The 14,029-nt window shown below is 41.7% G+C and overlaps 1 protein-coding gene and 1 long non-coding RNA gene across 3 annotated transcripts in view; both read left to right on the forward strand.

Moving 5' to 3' along the window:
* LOC126912285 (uncharacterized) overlaps nt 1–13,436 on the forward strand; it is a 129,568-nt gene extending 116,132 nt beyond the window's left edge. Inside the window, exon 2 of the long non-coding RNA XR_007706912.1 lies at nt 13,236–13,436. This is a non-coding gene — a long non-coding RNA (uncharacterized LOC126912285). The remainder of the gene's footprint in view (nt 1–13,235) is intronic.
* Nucleotides 1–13,436, forward strand: part of LOC118278486 (kinesin-like protein KIF3A) — a 41,711-nt gene extending 28,275 nt beyond the window's left edge. The window contains exons 4-14 of one of the 2 annotated variants that reach the window (XM_050703529.1): nt 1,424–1,554; nt 2,582–2,781; nt 3,409–3,606; nt 5,000–5,130; nt 5,697–5,749; nt 6,589–6,728; nt 7,273–7,349; nt 7,914–8,094; nt 9,313–9,549; nt 10,710–10,835; nt 12,321–13,436. In XM_050703529.1, coding sequence (XP_050559486.1) covers nt 1,424–1,554; nt 2,582–2,781; nt 3,409–3,606; nt 5,000–5,130; nt 5,697–5,749; nt 6,589–6,728; nt 7,273–7,349; nt 7,914–8,094; nt 9,313–9,549; nt 10,710–10,835; nt 12,321–12,452 — 1,606 coding nt within the window. In that variant the 3' untranslated portion in view covers nt 12,453–13,436. The remainder of the gene's footprint in view (nt 1–1,423; nt 1,555–2,581; nt 2,782–3,408; nt 3,607–4,999; nt 5,131–5,696; nt 5,750–6,588; nt 6,729–7,272; nt 7,350–7,913; nt 8,095–9,312; nt 9,550–10,709; nt 10,836–12,320) is intronic. The other variant, XM_050703530.1, reaches the window with a different exon arrangement.
* Nucleotides 13,437–14,029: the final 593 nt, after the last annotated feature.

The following is a 14,029-nucleotide window of genomic DNA, read 5'->3' on the forward strand; positions in this document are numbered from 1 at the left end:
AGTTCCGTGCAAGTCACCCCCAACCCCCTCCCCATACATAAGGGATCGATTGACAATCGTATCGCCGCCATCTTGCCGCCGCCGACCCGACGCTGACCTAGTTAAGAGATGCACGGTCGGAAACGAAACGAAATATTGAAATATTTTTTGCATGCTTTCCGGAAAATCGGGAGGAATGTTCTAGATAGATTTTCTAGGATCAAATTATAGTACTACTTAGGAATCTGTCGTAAAAGTATTGCAATAAAAACCTTAATCGCCGTACTTAAAGTCATTTAATGGTTGCTTAACCCAGTCCTAATCCTAGTCCTTGGGTGTCTTCAAAGCCCGAGTAAATAGGTTGCTTATGGGCAGACGTGCTCCATCGTAGGCCACATCATCGCTTACCACCAGGTTAGATAGTGGCCAAACGTCGACCCATCAAATTTCAAAAAAAGTCCTTAACAATCGTTTTCGATACAAAATCGTTACTGAGGAATAGTTTGAGTAATCATTAAATGTCTCTGAGTGCGGCCGTAAGAACTCATAACAATCCTTTGCTGGATTAAGAGTTTCCTCTACATAAGAGGCTTTGCCATAATATCTACACTCGACAGGTGAAAGAAAGAAAGAAAGAAGAGAACATTGATTTCACAAAAAAAATACAATTGACAAATAGGTAGATGTTTCTTCATTAGTCCTGTTTTAAAGTAACATTGAGATTGTTTGAGCAGAAAAAAATTGATTGTCGTCAGTTCTCAGTCCCGTAACCTTAGTACGAGTTGGGTTTACGTTTAAAGTAATAAAACAAGAAGCCTGAATTTTCAGGTACTAAGCAGGCATTGTACAAACATGGTATATTTATAACCAGTAGTTTAAGAATTATAACTTGTCAAAGTTTCGAAATTACCTCAAAGAGCCATTTAACCACCAGAGATGGGGCCCAGTAGGGCTGATGCCTGATCCGGAGCTGCGGACTACCTAGCTGGTTTACCGGGGGGGGGGGGGCTCCGGCTCAAAAAGCACGAGAAGGAACGGGGTGGTTTTTAGTCAGTAAGAGTCTGACACTCCCTCTCGCCTCGCCCAAGGCAGGATGAATTTCCCCTCTCAAAAAAAAAGTAGGCCTGATGCCTAATCCGGAGCTGCGGACTACCTAACGGGTTTACTGAGGCTCCGGCTCGAAAAGCAGGAGTAGGAACGGGGTGGTTTCTAGTCAGTAGTTTTTAGCCACACTAATAAGACATTTGTTAATTAGGACATTCATGTGTCACAAGTGGTAACTTGTAACGAATATCCTTACCAAGGCTTGAATATTAACAAGTGATCTTAGATGTAACTCGGAAAAAGTCACTTTGTACTCAGCAGGTTTCAAACACGCATGAAAATCAGAGGCCATTTTATTTTTAGTATTAAATTCAAAATAAATTATTAAATTACATTCCAGATTCCTAGTATGCGTGACGTACTTGGAGATTTACAACGAGGAGGTGCGCGACCTCCTCGGCAACAATCCTCACCAGAGCCTGGAGGTCAAGGAGAGGCCTGACATCGGAGTCTTCGTTAAAGACCTGACAGGTATGGTATAGCGACAGACAATCAGACGGATCACCTGATGGTAAGCAATCAGCGCCGCCCATGGACAGTCGCTACATTTTGCCATTTGAGGGTTAAAGATTTGAAGATTAGAGTCCTCATCTTAAATCCATATTTATATTGAAAATATTTTCTTCAGAGATTTATGAAAAATCTTCAAAAGCAAGAAGCTAGAAAGTAAAAGCTCACACGGATAAGGTTTGAGCATTAATCACCACGCTTGCTCAATGCGGTTTCAAAGTTAGACTCAAAAATTATAAGCCTAGGTTTCCTTACGATGTTTTCCTGCACATATTCTGTCTAAATAATTTTAGAAAGTACATATAACTGTGAAAACGTCACATTGGAACTACCGTTGGCAAGTTTCAGACCCACACCCTCGTGCGATGAGAAGCGGGCGTTTGGTCTTTGTCCATACCGTCCATATGGTTTTTGGACGGTGTATATGTAAACAAACCTTTTATGTTGGTGAAAATAGCTTTTTTTTTTACAACCCGCCACTACCTCCCATACGCCGCTACAACTCATGTGGTGGATCTACAGTAGATACGCCACATGGCGCCACCGGAACACTGAAGTCCGGCGCGTCACAGCCATAATGAATGACTGTCTTGGATCCCGCAACGAAACAAATCAAGATGCATGTTATTAGATGGGGAAGCTACAAAAGAATGACTGCCTAAGTTGGCCGATTTTTTAAAGCAGTTTAGTTCGACTGCCGGTAAGCAATCGCCGGTCTCATGGTTCGATTCCCAGACGGACGAAGTATTACTGGGCTTTTTTCGGTTTTTCGAAAATTTCTCAGTAGTAGCACGGAGTCTGGAAATGTGCCCGGTATATGGCAATAGGCTCACCACCTATTACATGGGACTTACAACATACATTGTGAAAAGTGGGTGTAAGCAGTGGCATTACGGCCTACCCCTTCGGGGATTAAAGGCGTGACGATATGAATGAATGAAAGAAAAAGAATGTGGTATATGTAAACAATTACCTTTTTAATCCCCAGGCTACGTAGTCCACAACGCGGACGAGCTAGAAAAAATTATGGTGGTGGGTAACAAGAACCGCCACATCGGCGCCACGGCGATGAACACGGAGAGTTCCCGCTCACACGCCATATTCTCCATCACGGTAGAGAGCAGCAAGCGAGGCAGCGACAATAAGATGCATGTCAAGATGGGGAAGCTACACCTTGTTGATTTGGCTGTGAGTTGGCTTTTTTTTTAAAGGGGATAAATGTACAAACCAGTGTAAGACCGCGTTTCTACTGACGCGGAGCGGGACGGAGAAGAGCTTAGCGGTGCACGAATTTACCTCGATCACTATGCTAGAAATCTTTTCCATTGAAGCGGAGCAGAGATTTCGAGCATAGTGATTGGTCAATTCGTGCACCGCTAAGCTCCTCTCCGCCCCGCTCCGCGTCAGTGGAAACGCGGCCTAAGTATCACCTGATGGTAAGCAATTAACGCCGCCCAAGGACATCCGCAATACTAAAAGCGTTACTAGATTACGCCGTTTTATCCCTAAGGCAAACTAGATAAGTGCCTAGGGCATCAGTACCCTTAGTATGAGTTTGCTTTACTTGAAAATGAGAGCGCGTTCAGCGCTCTGATTGGTTGGTTTAATCGACCAGCCAATCAGACTGCCGAACGTGCTCTCGTTTCCATTACTTTAAACGTACATACATACGTAATTAAAATGTAAAGCAAAGTCATATTAAGGGTGTTGACGCCCTATTCACTTGTCTAAACTCAAACTAAGGGCCTAGTTCCAATGATATATTAATCAAAATTGTAAAACTAATCAAAATGCACTCTACATCCCACCCCACAGGGTTCAGAACGGCAAAGCAAGACGCAAGCCACGGGGACCCGGTTGAAGGAAGCGACGAAGATCAACCAGTCCCTCTCAGTGCTGGGCAATGTGATCTCAGCGCTGGTCGACGGGAAGTCCACGCACATACCGTACAGGAACTCCAAGCTGACGAGGCTGCTGCAGGACTCGCTCGGAGGCAACTCCAAGACTGTCATGGTGAGTGGTCAATCCATTATGATCCACGGCCTATAAGTGGCCACTACTGATCTCAGCGCTGGTCGACGGCAAGTCCACGCACATACCGTACAGGAACTCCAAGCTGACGAGGCTGCTGCAGGACTCGCTCGGAGGCAACTCCAAGACTGTCATGGTGAGTGGTCAATCCATTATGATCCACGGCCTATAAGTGGCCACTACTGATCTCAGCGCTGGTCGACGGCAAGTCCACGCACATACCGTACAGGAACTCCAAGCTGACGAGGCTGCTGCAGGACTCGCTCGGAGGCAACTCCAAGACTGTCATGGTGAGTGGTCAATCCATTATGATCCACGGCCTATAAGTGGCCACTACTGACCAAAAGCCTCTTCTCACACGAAGAAGGTGGCCACTGCTGAACAAAGGCCTCTTCACTTCACATGGTTTGAACACAAAAATATTTATTGAATTCGAACCAGTAGTTCCGGAGTTTAGCGCATTCTAAGAAACAAACTTTTAAGATATAAGTTTTTAAACTGACATGGTCACTAACACTATAATTGTAACTTATAACGGGATATTTACCATGTTTTTCAATTATTATGAGTTTCCGATATTTCGGCACTCTTAAGATTTTTAATTTTAATAATAAGTACCGTAAACGAGCAGACCGATCACCTGATGGTAAGCAATCGGCGCCGCCCATAGACACCAGCAGACCGATCACCTGATGGTAAGCAATCGGCGCCGCCCATGGACACCTAACACTAGAGAAGTTATAAATGTGTTGCCGGCCTTTGAGTAGACTCCGATCCTGAAAACTATTGAACACGACTTCGTAAAAGAAAAACAGTTTTTTTTTTACTTTAAAATAAGGGCACTCCACTCAAAAGCAAAAGGTTTTCTGACAGACAGACTGCAGGACAATGCAATTTGACAGAGATTTTCAATTTTAAGAGACCTCTGAGTTTGTTTCGGCATTTCTTCTCAGAGTGGTCCGATAGGAAATGCCGACCTCATCTAATTTTTTTTATAATATGTTCGAATGGTAGAATTGTTCTTTTGTAGCCAATTTACAAACACAAATTCATTGTTTCATTGTTACTTGTTAAAAGTGCTTAATTAATTGCTTAATTTAAATAAATGCTTTATTTTTGCTTACTACTATTGAATTGTAACAAAATCTAAATCTAAATCAAAAGCTTCCTTGTGCGAACTGCTAGGGAGTGGAACTCCTTGCCAGAGTCTGTGTTTCCTGATGGGTATAACCTGGGTGTCTTCAAAGCCCGAGTGAATAGGTTGCTTATGGACAGACGTGCTCCATCGTAGGCCGCATCATCACTTACCATCAGGCGAGATAGCGGCCAAACGTCGGCCCATTAAACATAAATAAAAAAAAATGTTTAATTACAGATAGCAACCATAGGCCCAGCCGACACGAACTATGTGGAGACTATCAGCACGCTGCGCTACGCCAACCGCGCGAAGAACATCGAGAATAAGACGCACGTCAACAGCGAGCCCGGAGACGCACTGCTTACTAGGCAAGTCATTTATTAAGTCAATACTTGCAATGATAGATTTTCTAAATATAAACAGCATTTACCACCCCAATAAAATTAATAACCGATAAATCAAAAATATCTGGATCTATCTAGGTTTTTTTAACCTAACTAATTTAGAAGAAATGTCAAAGATCAAAAAAATGTATGGCGACTGCCGGCCATGGGGTCTCGGGTTCGATTCCTGGGTCGGGCAAAGTACTGTTGAGCTTCCTTCGGCTTTTCGTAAATTTCTCAGTAGTAGCACGGAGTCTGAAATTGTGTCCAGTATATGGCGATAGGCTCACTCCCTATTACATAGGACTTAAAACACAAATGGTGAAAAGTGGATGCATATTGTGCAATGGCATTGCGTACCGTAATGTGCACTTCTATCTACCCCTTCAGAGATAAAGAGGCATGACGTTACGTTATTATATATGGTTTTAAAGTCCCTTTTTTGAAATACCAAAAACAACAGTATTATCTCCAGTCTTCAGGTTTAAAATTTCATAATTATTAGCGGAACGTTGAAAGTAAATAATAATGAATGTATTTTTATTTTACAGGTTCCAACAAGAGATCGATCAGCTCAAGAAGCAACTGGATGAATGCACCAATGGTAAGTTTATCTAATACTGTTTCGAAATTAAAAAAAAATATTTTCTATAACAAAATTAGTCGGTTTGTGCGTTAAACAAAATTAAATACCAAATCTTAGACGAGATCGTAATTATTAGAGACCGGATAATATGCATTTGCATATTTGCATATGCATTTGCATATTTAGGCGATTTTCAAGGTTAATAGCATATTTTTACTAATATCTAGTGATGATGCATATTATTGCTATAATTTACAGTAGGTAGGTATTTTTCGAGCGTAGGGCACTCGGCAGCCGCGCGTATTTTGTTTTGGTAGGTACACAAAAAATGAAAGAGACAAATGATCGATGATGAATTGATGAATGATGAATGAAAATATAAGCGCTAACATAGCACCCAAGCTCAAATTCTGCCCAGTTACCTCAGTAGATGTGGAGCGATCATTTTCGACCTATAAAAACTTACCACTGAACATTTGGAACAATACTTGATTGTTAATGTTTACAAAAATATTAAATAATGTTACATGTTACTGTATCAATTAACATCTATCAATGGATAGTTTTCTATAAATGTATGCTGATTTTTTAATAAAAAATATAAAACTTAATATTTTTTATTTTATATAAAATATAAGACAAGTATTTACTAACAAAATACTTAAATCTAAAGGAATAATATTTACAAAACAAAAAAAACTCATTTTTAATGTTGCATATTCTGTCAGTTTTCGTGCATATTTTAGGCATTTTTCATGCATATTTGCATGCATATTTCAAGCTTTTTATGTTGCATATTATCCGGTCTCTAGTAATTATTGTTAGAATAAAACAATGAAATTCTTATTCTTCTCTAGAAGAAGAAGAAGTGGAGGAAGAGGGTGAGGGCGAGTTATCGGAGGAGGACTTGTCAGACGACACACTCACTGACCCGGAGGCCGACGTGCTCGACCCTACTGAGAAGAAGATTAGACGCAAGCTTAGGAGGGAGGAGAAGGTACATATACTTATTTACTTGCTTCTGTTTTTTCACTGCTAGACTCTTATAGGTCCATAAATTAAGTGACACGAATTGCATGATTTTTGACCCCTTCCTTGTCACAATTGGTCACATTTGTGAAACCTCAATATTAATATAATGACAAAATAACAGAACTAAGAAAACCTAAGAAATCGTAGCGGCATTTATCAAAGAATATCGGTGGTCGGCGTGTAACACTAGTGGAGGGAGTGGGTGACAGAACAAATTGAAACCTAATAATAATTGTGTAATATTAAAAAATAATTGCATCTCTACATGTAAATACCTAATCTACATGAGGAAATGCAATTTTTTTTAGATTTTCGATTAACAGTTAGATTATAATAACTGAAATGTGACGTCACGAAATTTAAGACCCCTGCCGCGCCCTTGTCACATAAAGTCACACTTCATCGATTCCCTCCCTCCCCCTAAAGGTACTATCGGTCCCTAAATGCACTATCCAACACAAAAATAATGATTAAATTTGAAATTATTAACAAAAACATGATGTTTCCAGGAGAAGTTGAACCGAGAGAAAGCCCACCTCGCACGCAAGGTGCTTGAAGAGAAGAAAGCAGAATTGCAGAGAACCAAGTAAGTTGTTTATTTACCTTTTTTGAGGGGGGAAAATCGTCTCATGCTTCGTCTGCGTGTAGCGAGAGAGAGGGTCAGACTCTTACTAACTAAACACACACATAAAAGTTATAATAAAATTCACAAAAGTTGTAATAAAATTACGAAAATATATTTTCAAACCGGAGATTAGCGCGTTCAAAGAATATAACTTTTCAGCTTCATAGATAGATTCTGTGTATTAACAAACATAATATAACAAAATACTATAAAAATATACAATAATAAGGGAGATAAGTAATTTTTATTTTAATGTCCGTCTTGTTGATTTTTTTAAACATTCGACACGTATTTTTTATTTTCTTACTGAAACAATCACTCTCGAAGATATATCGGTTTGAAATATAGCGTGACGTCACTTCTAGGTACATTTTATACGTAGAAATGACGTATTTGCTCCCACTTCTAAACTTTGATTCGTTTTATCTAAGTATTTTTATCTTAAATTACAAAATAAAAATACGTGTCTAATATATATATCTTTTAATTTTTGTACCCCTTTCATCATCCATATTATCTTTCCAGGAAACAACAAGAAGAGCTCAAAGACAAGCTGCAACGTTTAGAGTCGAAGGTGCTGGTGGGCGGCGAGAACTTGCTGGACAAGGCGGACGCGCAACGCCGACTGCTGGAGCAGGCCGCCCGGGAGTTGGAGCAGAGGAGGCTCAACGAGCTGCGGTTACAGGAGGATCTGCAGAAGAAAGAGGTAATGTATCCTCCTGATATTATGAAGATGTTTGTGTTGCGACGATAGCTCAGAAGGTGGTATAAATAATAAAGGTGGACTGTATAATATGCTATAATGTAAATAAGAACTGTTACAATACGGAACGATATAAGAATACGAAAAGTATATAAGATTGTAAGCGCGAGCGCGGGGTCGTTGTCGCGGCTCACAGCGGACTGTCGAAGCGCGGGGCGCGCGGGGCGGGCGGCACTCGCCGCGCGCGTCGTCGCCGGTGGCGCCCTCCCGCACGCCGCACGTAGTTGAGTGTGTGCGTCCACAGTTTGTTTGTTAGTCTTCAATGAAAAAAGCTGTCGTCGGCCGTATTTTCGAACCGATACGACCTTCAAACCTTCAAGAAAAGAGCATACTCCTTTTTCAAAAAAAGGCCGGCAACGCACCTGTATCGCCTCTGGTGTTTCAAGTGTCCATGGGCGGCGCTGATCGCTTACCATCAGATGACTCGTTTGCTCGTTTGCCTCCTATTCCATAAAAAAAAACTGCTGGATCGATTTGCATGAAATTTGGTACAAAGATGGATTATAAGTCTGGAATGATAATACGTTGGGAAATTTTTACCCTGGGGCGAAGCTGCGGGCTAGTTTCCTAGATTCCACATGTACTTTTACGGGTTAGGGTGACATGAGCAGACGGATCAACTGATGGTAAGCAATCGACGCCTAACTAAAGACTAGAGGCGTTACAAGTGTATACTGGCTTTAAGGGTAAGGTTAGGGCTTTCGGTAGTAGCGATGTTTTACGCCGGTTTCCTGCGAGGCCGTGGTGTCTATCACTCCAGTGAAACCACGCATCATCACCAGTCTAGAAGCGACCAGTCTATATACTACTGAATAAACAGATAGAAAAGGTTTAAGCATATCTGTCGGTATATGAGACACATTGTGCCATTGCTACTGTACAAAGTACACCCACATTTGTGCTACACGTCCCATGTAACAGGGAGTGAGCCTATTGCCATATACTGGACACAATTTCAGACTCCGTGCTACCACTGAGAAATTTTCGAAAAACCTAAAAATGCCCAATAGTTCACACTCGACCGACAAGGCTGACATACGACGGGTTAATCACCAAGCTTGTTCAAGGCGGATTGGATTAATCTTATAATAAGAAATTTTAAATCCAGTTTTCTTTGAAGCAAAACGTAAAGAATCTAATAATTATTTTTATTTACCCTAGGCCGAACGACTGGACCTAGAAGAAAGATACTCGAGTCTCCAAGAAGAGAATGCAGCGAAGACTCGCAAGCTGAAGCGAGCGGTGCAACTCCTCAACTCCGCCAAGGCCGAGCTGGCCGACCAACAGAGGGAGCAGCAGAGGGAGATGGAGGGCATCCTCGACAGCGTGAGGGCATTAAAGAGGGAGATACAACTCGCTGATCTTGTATTGGACTCGTATATTCCTAAGGAGTATCAGGTATGATTTTATTGTAACTTTCGTGAGACATACTAAATTAATTATTATGTTATCGGCTTACTCACGTATTGTTTTGACGAGGAACTCGACTAGTTTCAAGCCATGCTAGAGGCTCATATTCATGAGTATTGCTTAAAACTAGTTCCTCGTCAAAACATTACGTGAGTAAGCCGATAACATAATAATTAATTTAGTATCAGGTATGTTTCTCTGTTTGGTTTATTTTGACTGGTCGTTTAAGATAAGCGTCCGCAGGCCCGCATCGCAGGCAACGGATTTTAGTTTGTCTTGTATAGAAACTCATACAACTGCGTCCACTGATCATCGTATGGACATTCGATTCCCGCACGGAGCAACTGTTTTTGTGACCCACAAATTGTTTTTCCGGGTCTGGGTGTCATGTGTATGTGAACTTGTATGTTTGTAAACGCACCCACGATACAGGAGACAATCCTAGTGTGGGGCAACGTTTTTTTTTGAAGAAGGTAGACTTACTGCCACACTCAGTGTCATTTACTGATTACTTAAACTATTCCTTAGTAACGATTTTCTTCCGAAAACAATTGCAAAGGACTGGGTTAAGTAACCATTAAATGACTGAGCCGGTAACTGCCGTATTCAGAGTCATTTACTGATTATTTAAACTATTCCTTAGTAACGATTTTGTATCGAAAACAATTGTTAAGGACTGGGTTAAGTAACCATTAAATGACTCTGAGTGCGGCGGTTAGTATACATGGTGTAACAAAAAGGCGGTATATACATATCAAGTGCACGGTTTCTTGACAACATAACAAACTATACGGGAAGGGTTTTTTGAACTCATGTTTTCATGGAACGAAGTTATAAATTTTTCCGATACATAAAATTCTAGAAACCGAACATCAAAATTAGGTTGATACAGGTACTAGGCGATCAGATTTACAGAAGAAATGTTTCGTAATATTAGCGAGCGAACCCTGTACCTAGTGTTGTGATACGTTTGTATGATTTAAATCCAAGAACCATGCGACACCAAGTATTTGGTCCTAATTTTTTTTTTAAACGTATTTTAAGCTGAAACTTTTTGTAGAGATTCTATTCAACCTGTATTCTTCAGTGCTTCTTGATGTATATGGGTATTTTGTTACACGTTGTATATTTTGTGTTGTTGTCCACAGGCCCTGATAGAGCAGTACGTGCACTGGAACGAGCAGCTGGGCGAGTGGCAGGTGAAGTGCGTCGCCTACACCGGGAACAACATGAGCGCGCCGCACCACGCCAACACGCACGCGCACTCCAAACACGTACGTATTTCGTAACACACAGGGTTGATTTTTGAGTACCAGGTTTCCGTGCGTTTAGGCGTTTTTGCCATACCTATTATTGGAAGCAAGTATAACAGCTCACGCATAGGACCCACTTAGTTTTAAGTCAAATTTCCGTGGTGCTTGGCGACTGGACTTCTGACGGACAGTTTGGAGTCGCTTTGTGCCTTAAGGATTAATTGTCATTCTGTCTTGCTTTAAATTGAAGTGGCCTATCGTTTTCTTTTCTATCTCCTCTAATAATATCTGTGATTTATTTCGCTGGCTGGGATCCAAGACACCATTAAATGTCCCTGGGACGCGCCGGACTTCAATGGTCCGGTGTTTACATGTTTGTATCTACTGTAGATCCTGGTGCACAGGAGTTGCAGCGGTATGGGAGGATGTGGCGGGCTTGTCCCATAAAAAAAAAGTACCAGGATTTTGTATACTACACAAAATGAGCAGACGAATCACCTGACGGTAAGCAATGAGCGTCCGCGCCGCCCTTAGACATTCACAACATGAGCGCGCCGCACCACGCCAACACGCACGCGCACTCCGAAACATGTACGTACATATTTCGTAATATACAGGGTATCGTATTTCCTACGCTTTTTTCTGAGGGGGGAAAATCAACCAATGACTTCTCCCGCCTTGGGCGAGGCGAGAGTGAGTGTCAGACTCTTACTGACTAAAAACCACCCCGTTCCTACTCCTGCTTTTCGGAGCCGGAACCCCGGTAAACCTGCTAGGTAGTCCGCAACTCCGGATCAGGCATCAGCCCTACTGGGCCCCATCTGTGGTGGTCTGATGGCTCTATGAGCCGCGTGCGGAACGCGACGCGCCACACGCACGGGGTCAGACTCTTGCTGGATCCGGATTTGTCTGCAGCTCCGGATTGTATTTCGTACGCTGCCCTTAGACCACAACACTCGTCGCGTCGCGTTCCGCGCGCGCCTCAAAGAGCCATCAGACCACCGCTTAATCCGGAGCTGCGGACTACCTAGCGGGTTTACCGGGGCTCCGGCTCGAAAAGCAGGAGTAGGAACGGGCTGGTTTTTAGTCAGTAAGAGTCTGACACTTCCTCTCGCCTCGCCCTGGCGAGAGAAGTCATTGGACAACACTAGAGGAGTTACAAAGTGCGTAATTATCAAATAACAGAATGATGTTTGAAATACATATTAATCCATTAATGTACGTGAGTAAACCGTGAATTTAAGTCTCATGATAGTTATTATAAAAATACAATTATTTATCCTAAAGTTATAATAACTTATATATACCTTCGACCATATAAAAAGTACATACATACACATACATATCATCACGCCTTTAATCCCCGAAGGGGTAGGCAGAGGTGCACATTATGGCACGTAATGCCACTGTGTACACCCACTTTTCACCATTTGTGTTATATAAGTCCCATGTAATAGGTGGTGAGCCTTCCATATAAGAAGTAATGAATACTAAAACCTCTTTCAGATCGAGCCCCCGGATCTATCGGACCGCTACCTGTCGTACGGCGCCGTGAGCAGTCGGCCCGGGACCCGCCTGGCGAGACCTCACACCTCCGCCGTGCCGCGCCCTCACACCGCGCTGCGGCAGAGGCAGTAGATGTACCAACATACACTTTATACAGTTATTGGTCAAACTTTAACATCATCCATACATACATACATACATACAGTAGAAACTCGATTAACCGGACTAATTATTGTCGTTAGGCATTCGGATTATCGAATTTACGAAGAAAAGCGAATTTTGTGCATACCATATTATGTTGTACATATGATGTTATGTATTTATTAAAAACAACAAACACAAATGAATGAAAATCAATGTTTATTAATAATTATTATGAGATACTCTTCTTAGATTACATGTACGTTACGTTGCATAAATTCGACTTGTAGGTAATTTTAATATAATGAGTCGGTAGTCCGGATAATCGCGAATCCGTATAACCGGGAGCTGGATAATCGAGTTCCTACTGTACATACATACATACATAACCTCACGCCTGTCTCCCATGGGGGTAGGCAGAGACAATGGAACGCCAATTGCCACGGTTCTTACACACTTCTTTCGCTTCATTAACAGTCATCAGTCTTTTCATGCATGCTCGTCGGTTAAAGGTCGCTTTAACATCCTATCATTATTAACAACAACTTTTGTTTTACCATTCCACCAATCATATTCATTGGTACACATAGCTTAGCACTGGTGGAAACGAACTCAGCTAAGCTATGTTTTTTATATGGAAAAATGTGTGCTATGGATGGCTTCCCTACTATCGATACATCGCATACTCGAGCTGCGCATTTTTCTCGCACAGCTACATAGCTTAGTATCAGTGGAAACGGTCACATAGTTTCATAGCTACATAGCACATCTCAGGTGGAAAAACACTCTAAGAGTCCCGATGTGACTTGAAACTACTACAGCTTTCCTTTAAATGAGTAAGCCGCATGTTTGTTTTAATTTAGTGTGTCTCACGGTAGTTGCTAATGATCTCTAATAATAATATATTTACGGGCTAGTAGTCACAAATACGACTTATCTCTAGAACATTAGTTCGATTGGAAGACGCTCTTTATTTTATCGGTATTATAAAAGAAGTATTGTAATAATCACTAATCGACGGTGAAATACCAATACCACCTAACTGACAAAAGGCAAATTTTACATACATTGAAAATCCTTCCATTTGGGGAATGGATCGGCTTACTCACGTAACTGTTTGATGAGGAATCGACTAGTTTGCCATGCTAGAGGCTCATATTCATGAGCAGCATTCTGCGACACACGACGCGGCGATTGTCGCGCTGCTACTAGTCTAGCATGGCTTGAAACTAGTCGAGTTTCTCGTTTTACGTGGTAGCCGATAACATAATAATTAATTTAGTATGTCTCACGAAAGTTATAATAAAAATCCTTTCATTTCTTGGGTTTATATACATACATACTATTTCGAAAAAATGTCGAAAATATGTTTAAGGTAAGCGTCCACAGGCCCGCATCGCACGCATCAGACGGATCGCATCAAACGGATTAATTTTTCAGACTGCGTCCACTGTATCGACAGCGTTCGGATTGCCGACGCGAGTATCAGCAATCGGATTGCCGATGTCACTTTCACTCAGATTTTTGGCATCGGCATTCCGTATGACGTCATCGGTACGCATCGCATG

Source organism: Spodoptera frugiperda, chromosome 24 (assembly GCF_023101765.2).
Source record: "Spodoptera frugiperda isolate SF20-4 chromosome 24, AGI-APGP_CSIRO_Sfru_2.0, whole genome shotgun sequence".
Taxonomy (NCBI): Eukaryota; Metazoa; Arthropoda; class Insecta; order Lepidoptera; family Noctuidae; genus Spodoptera; species Spodoptera frugiperda.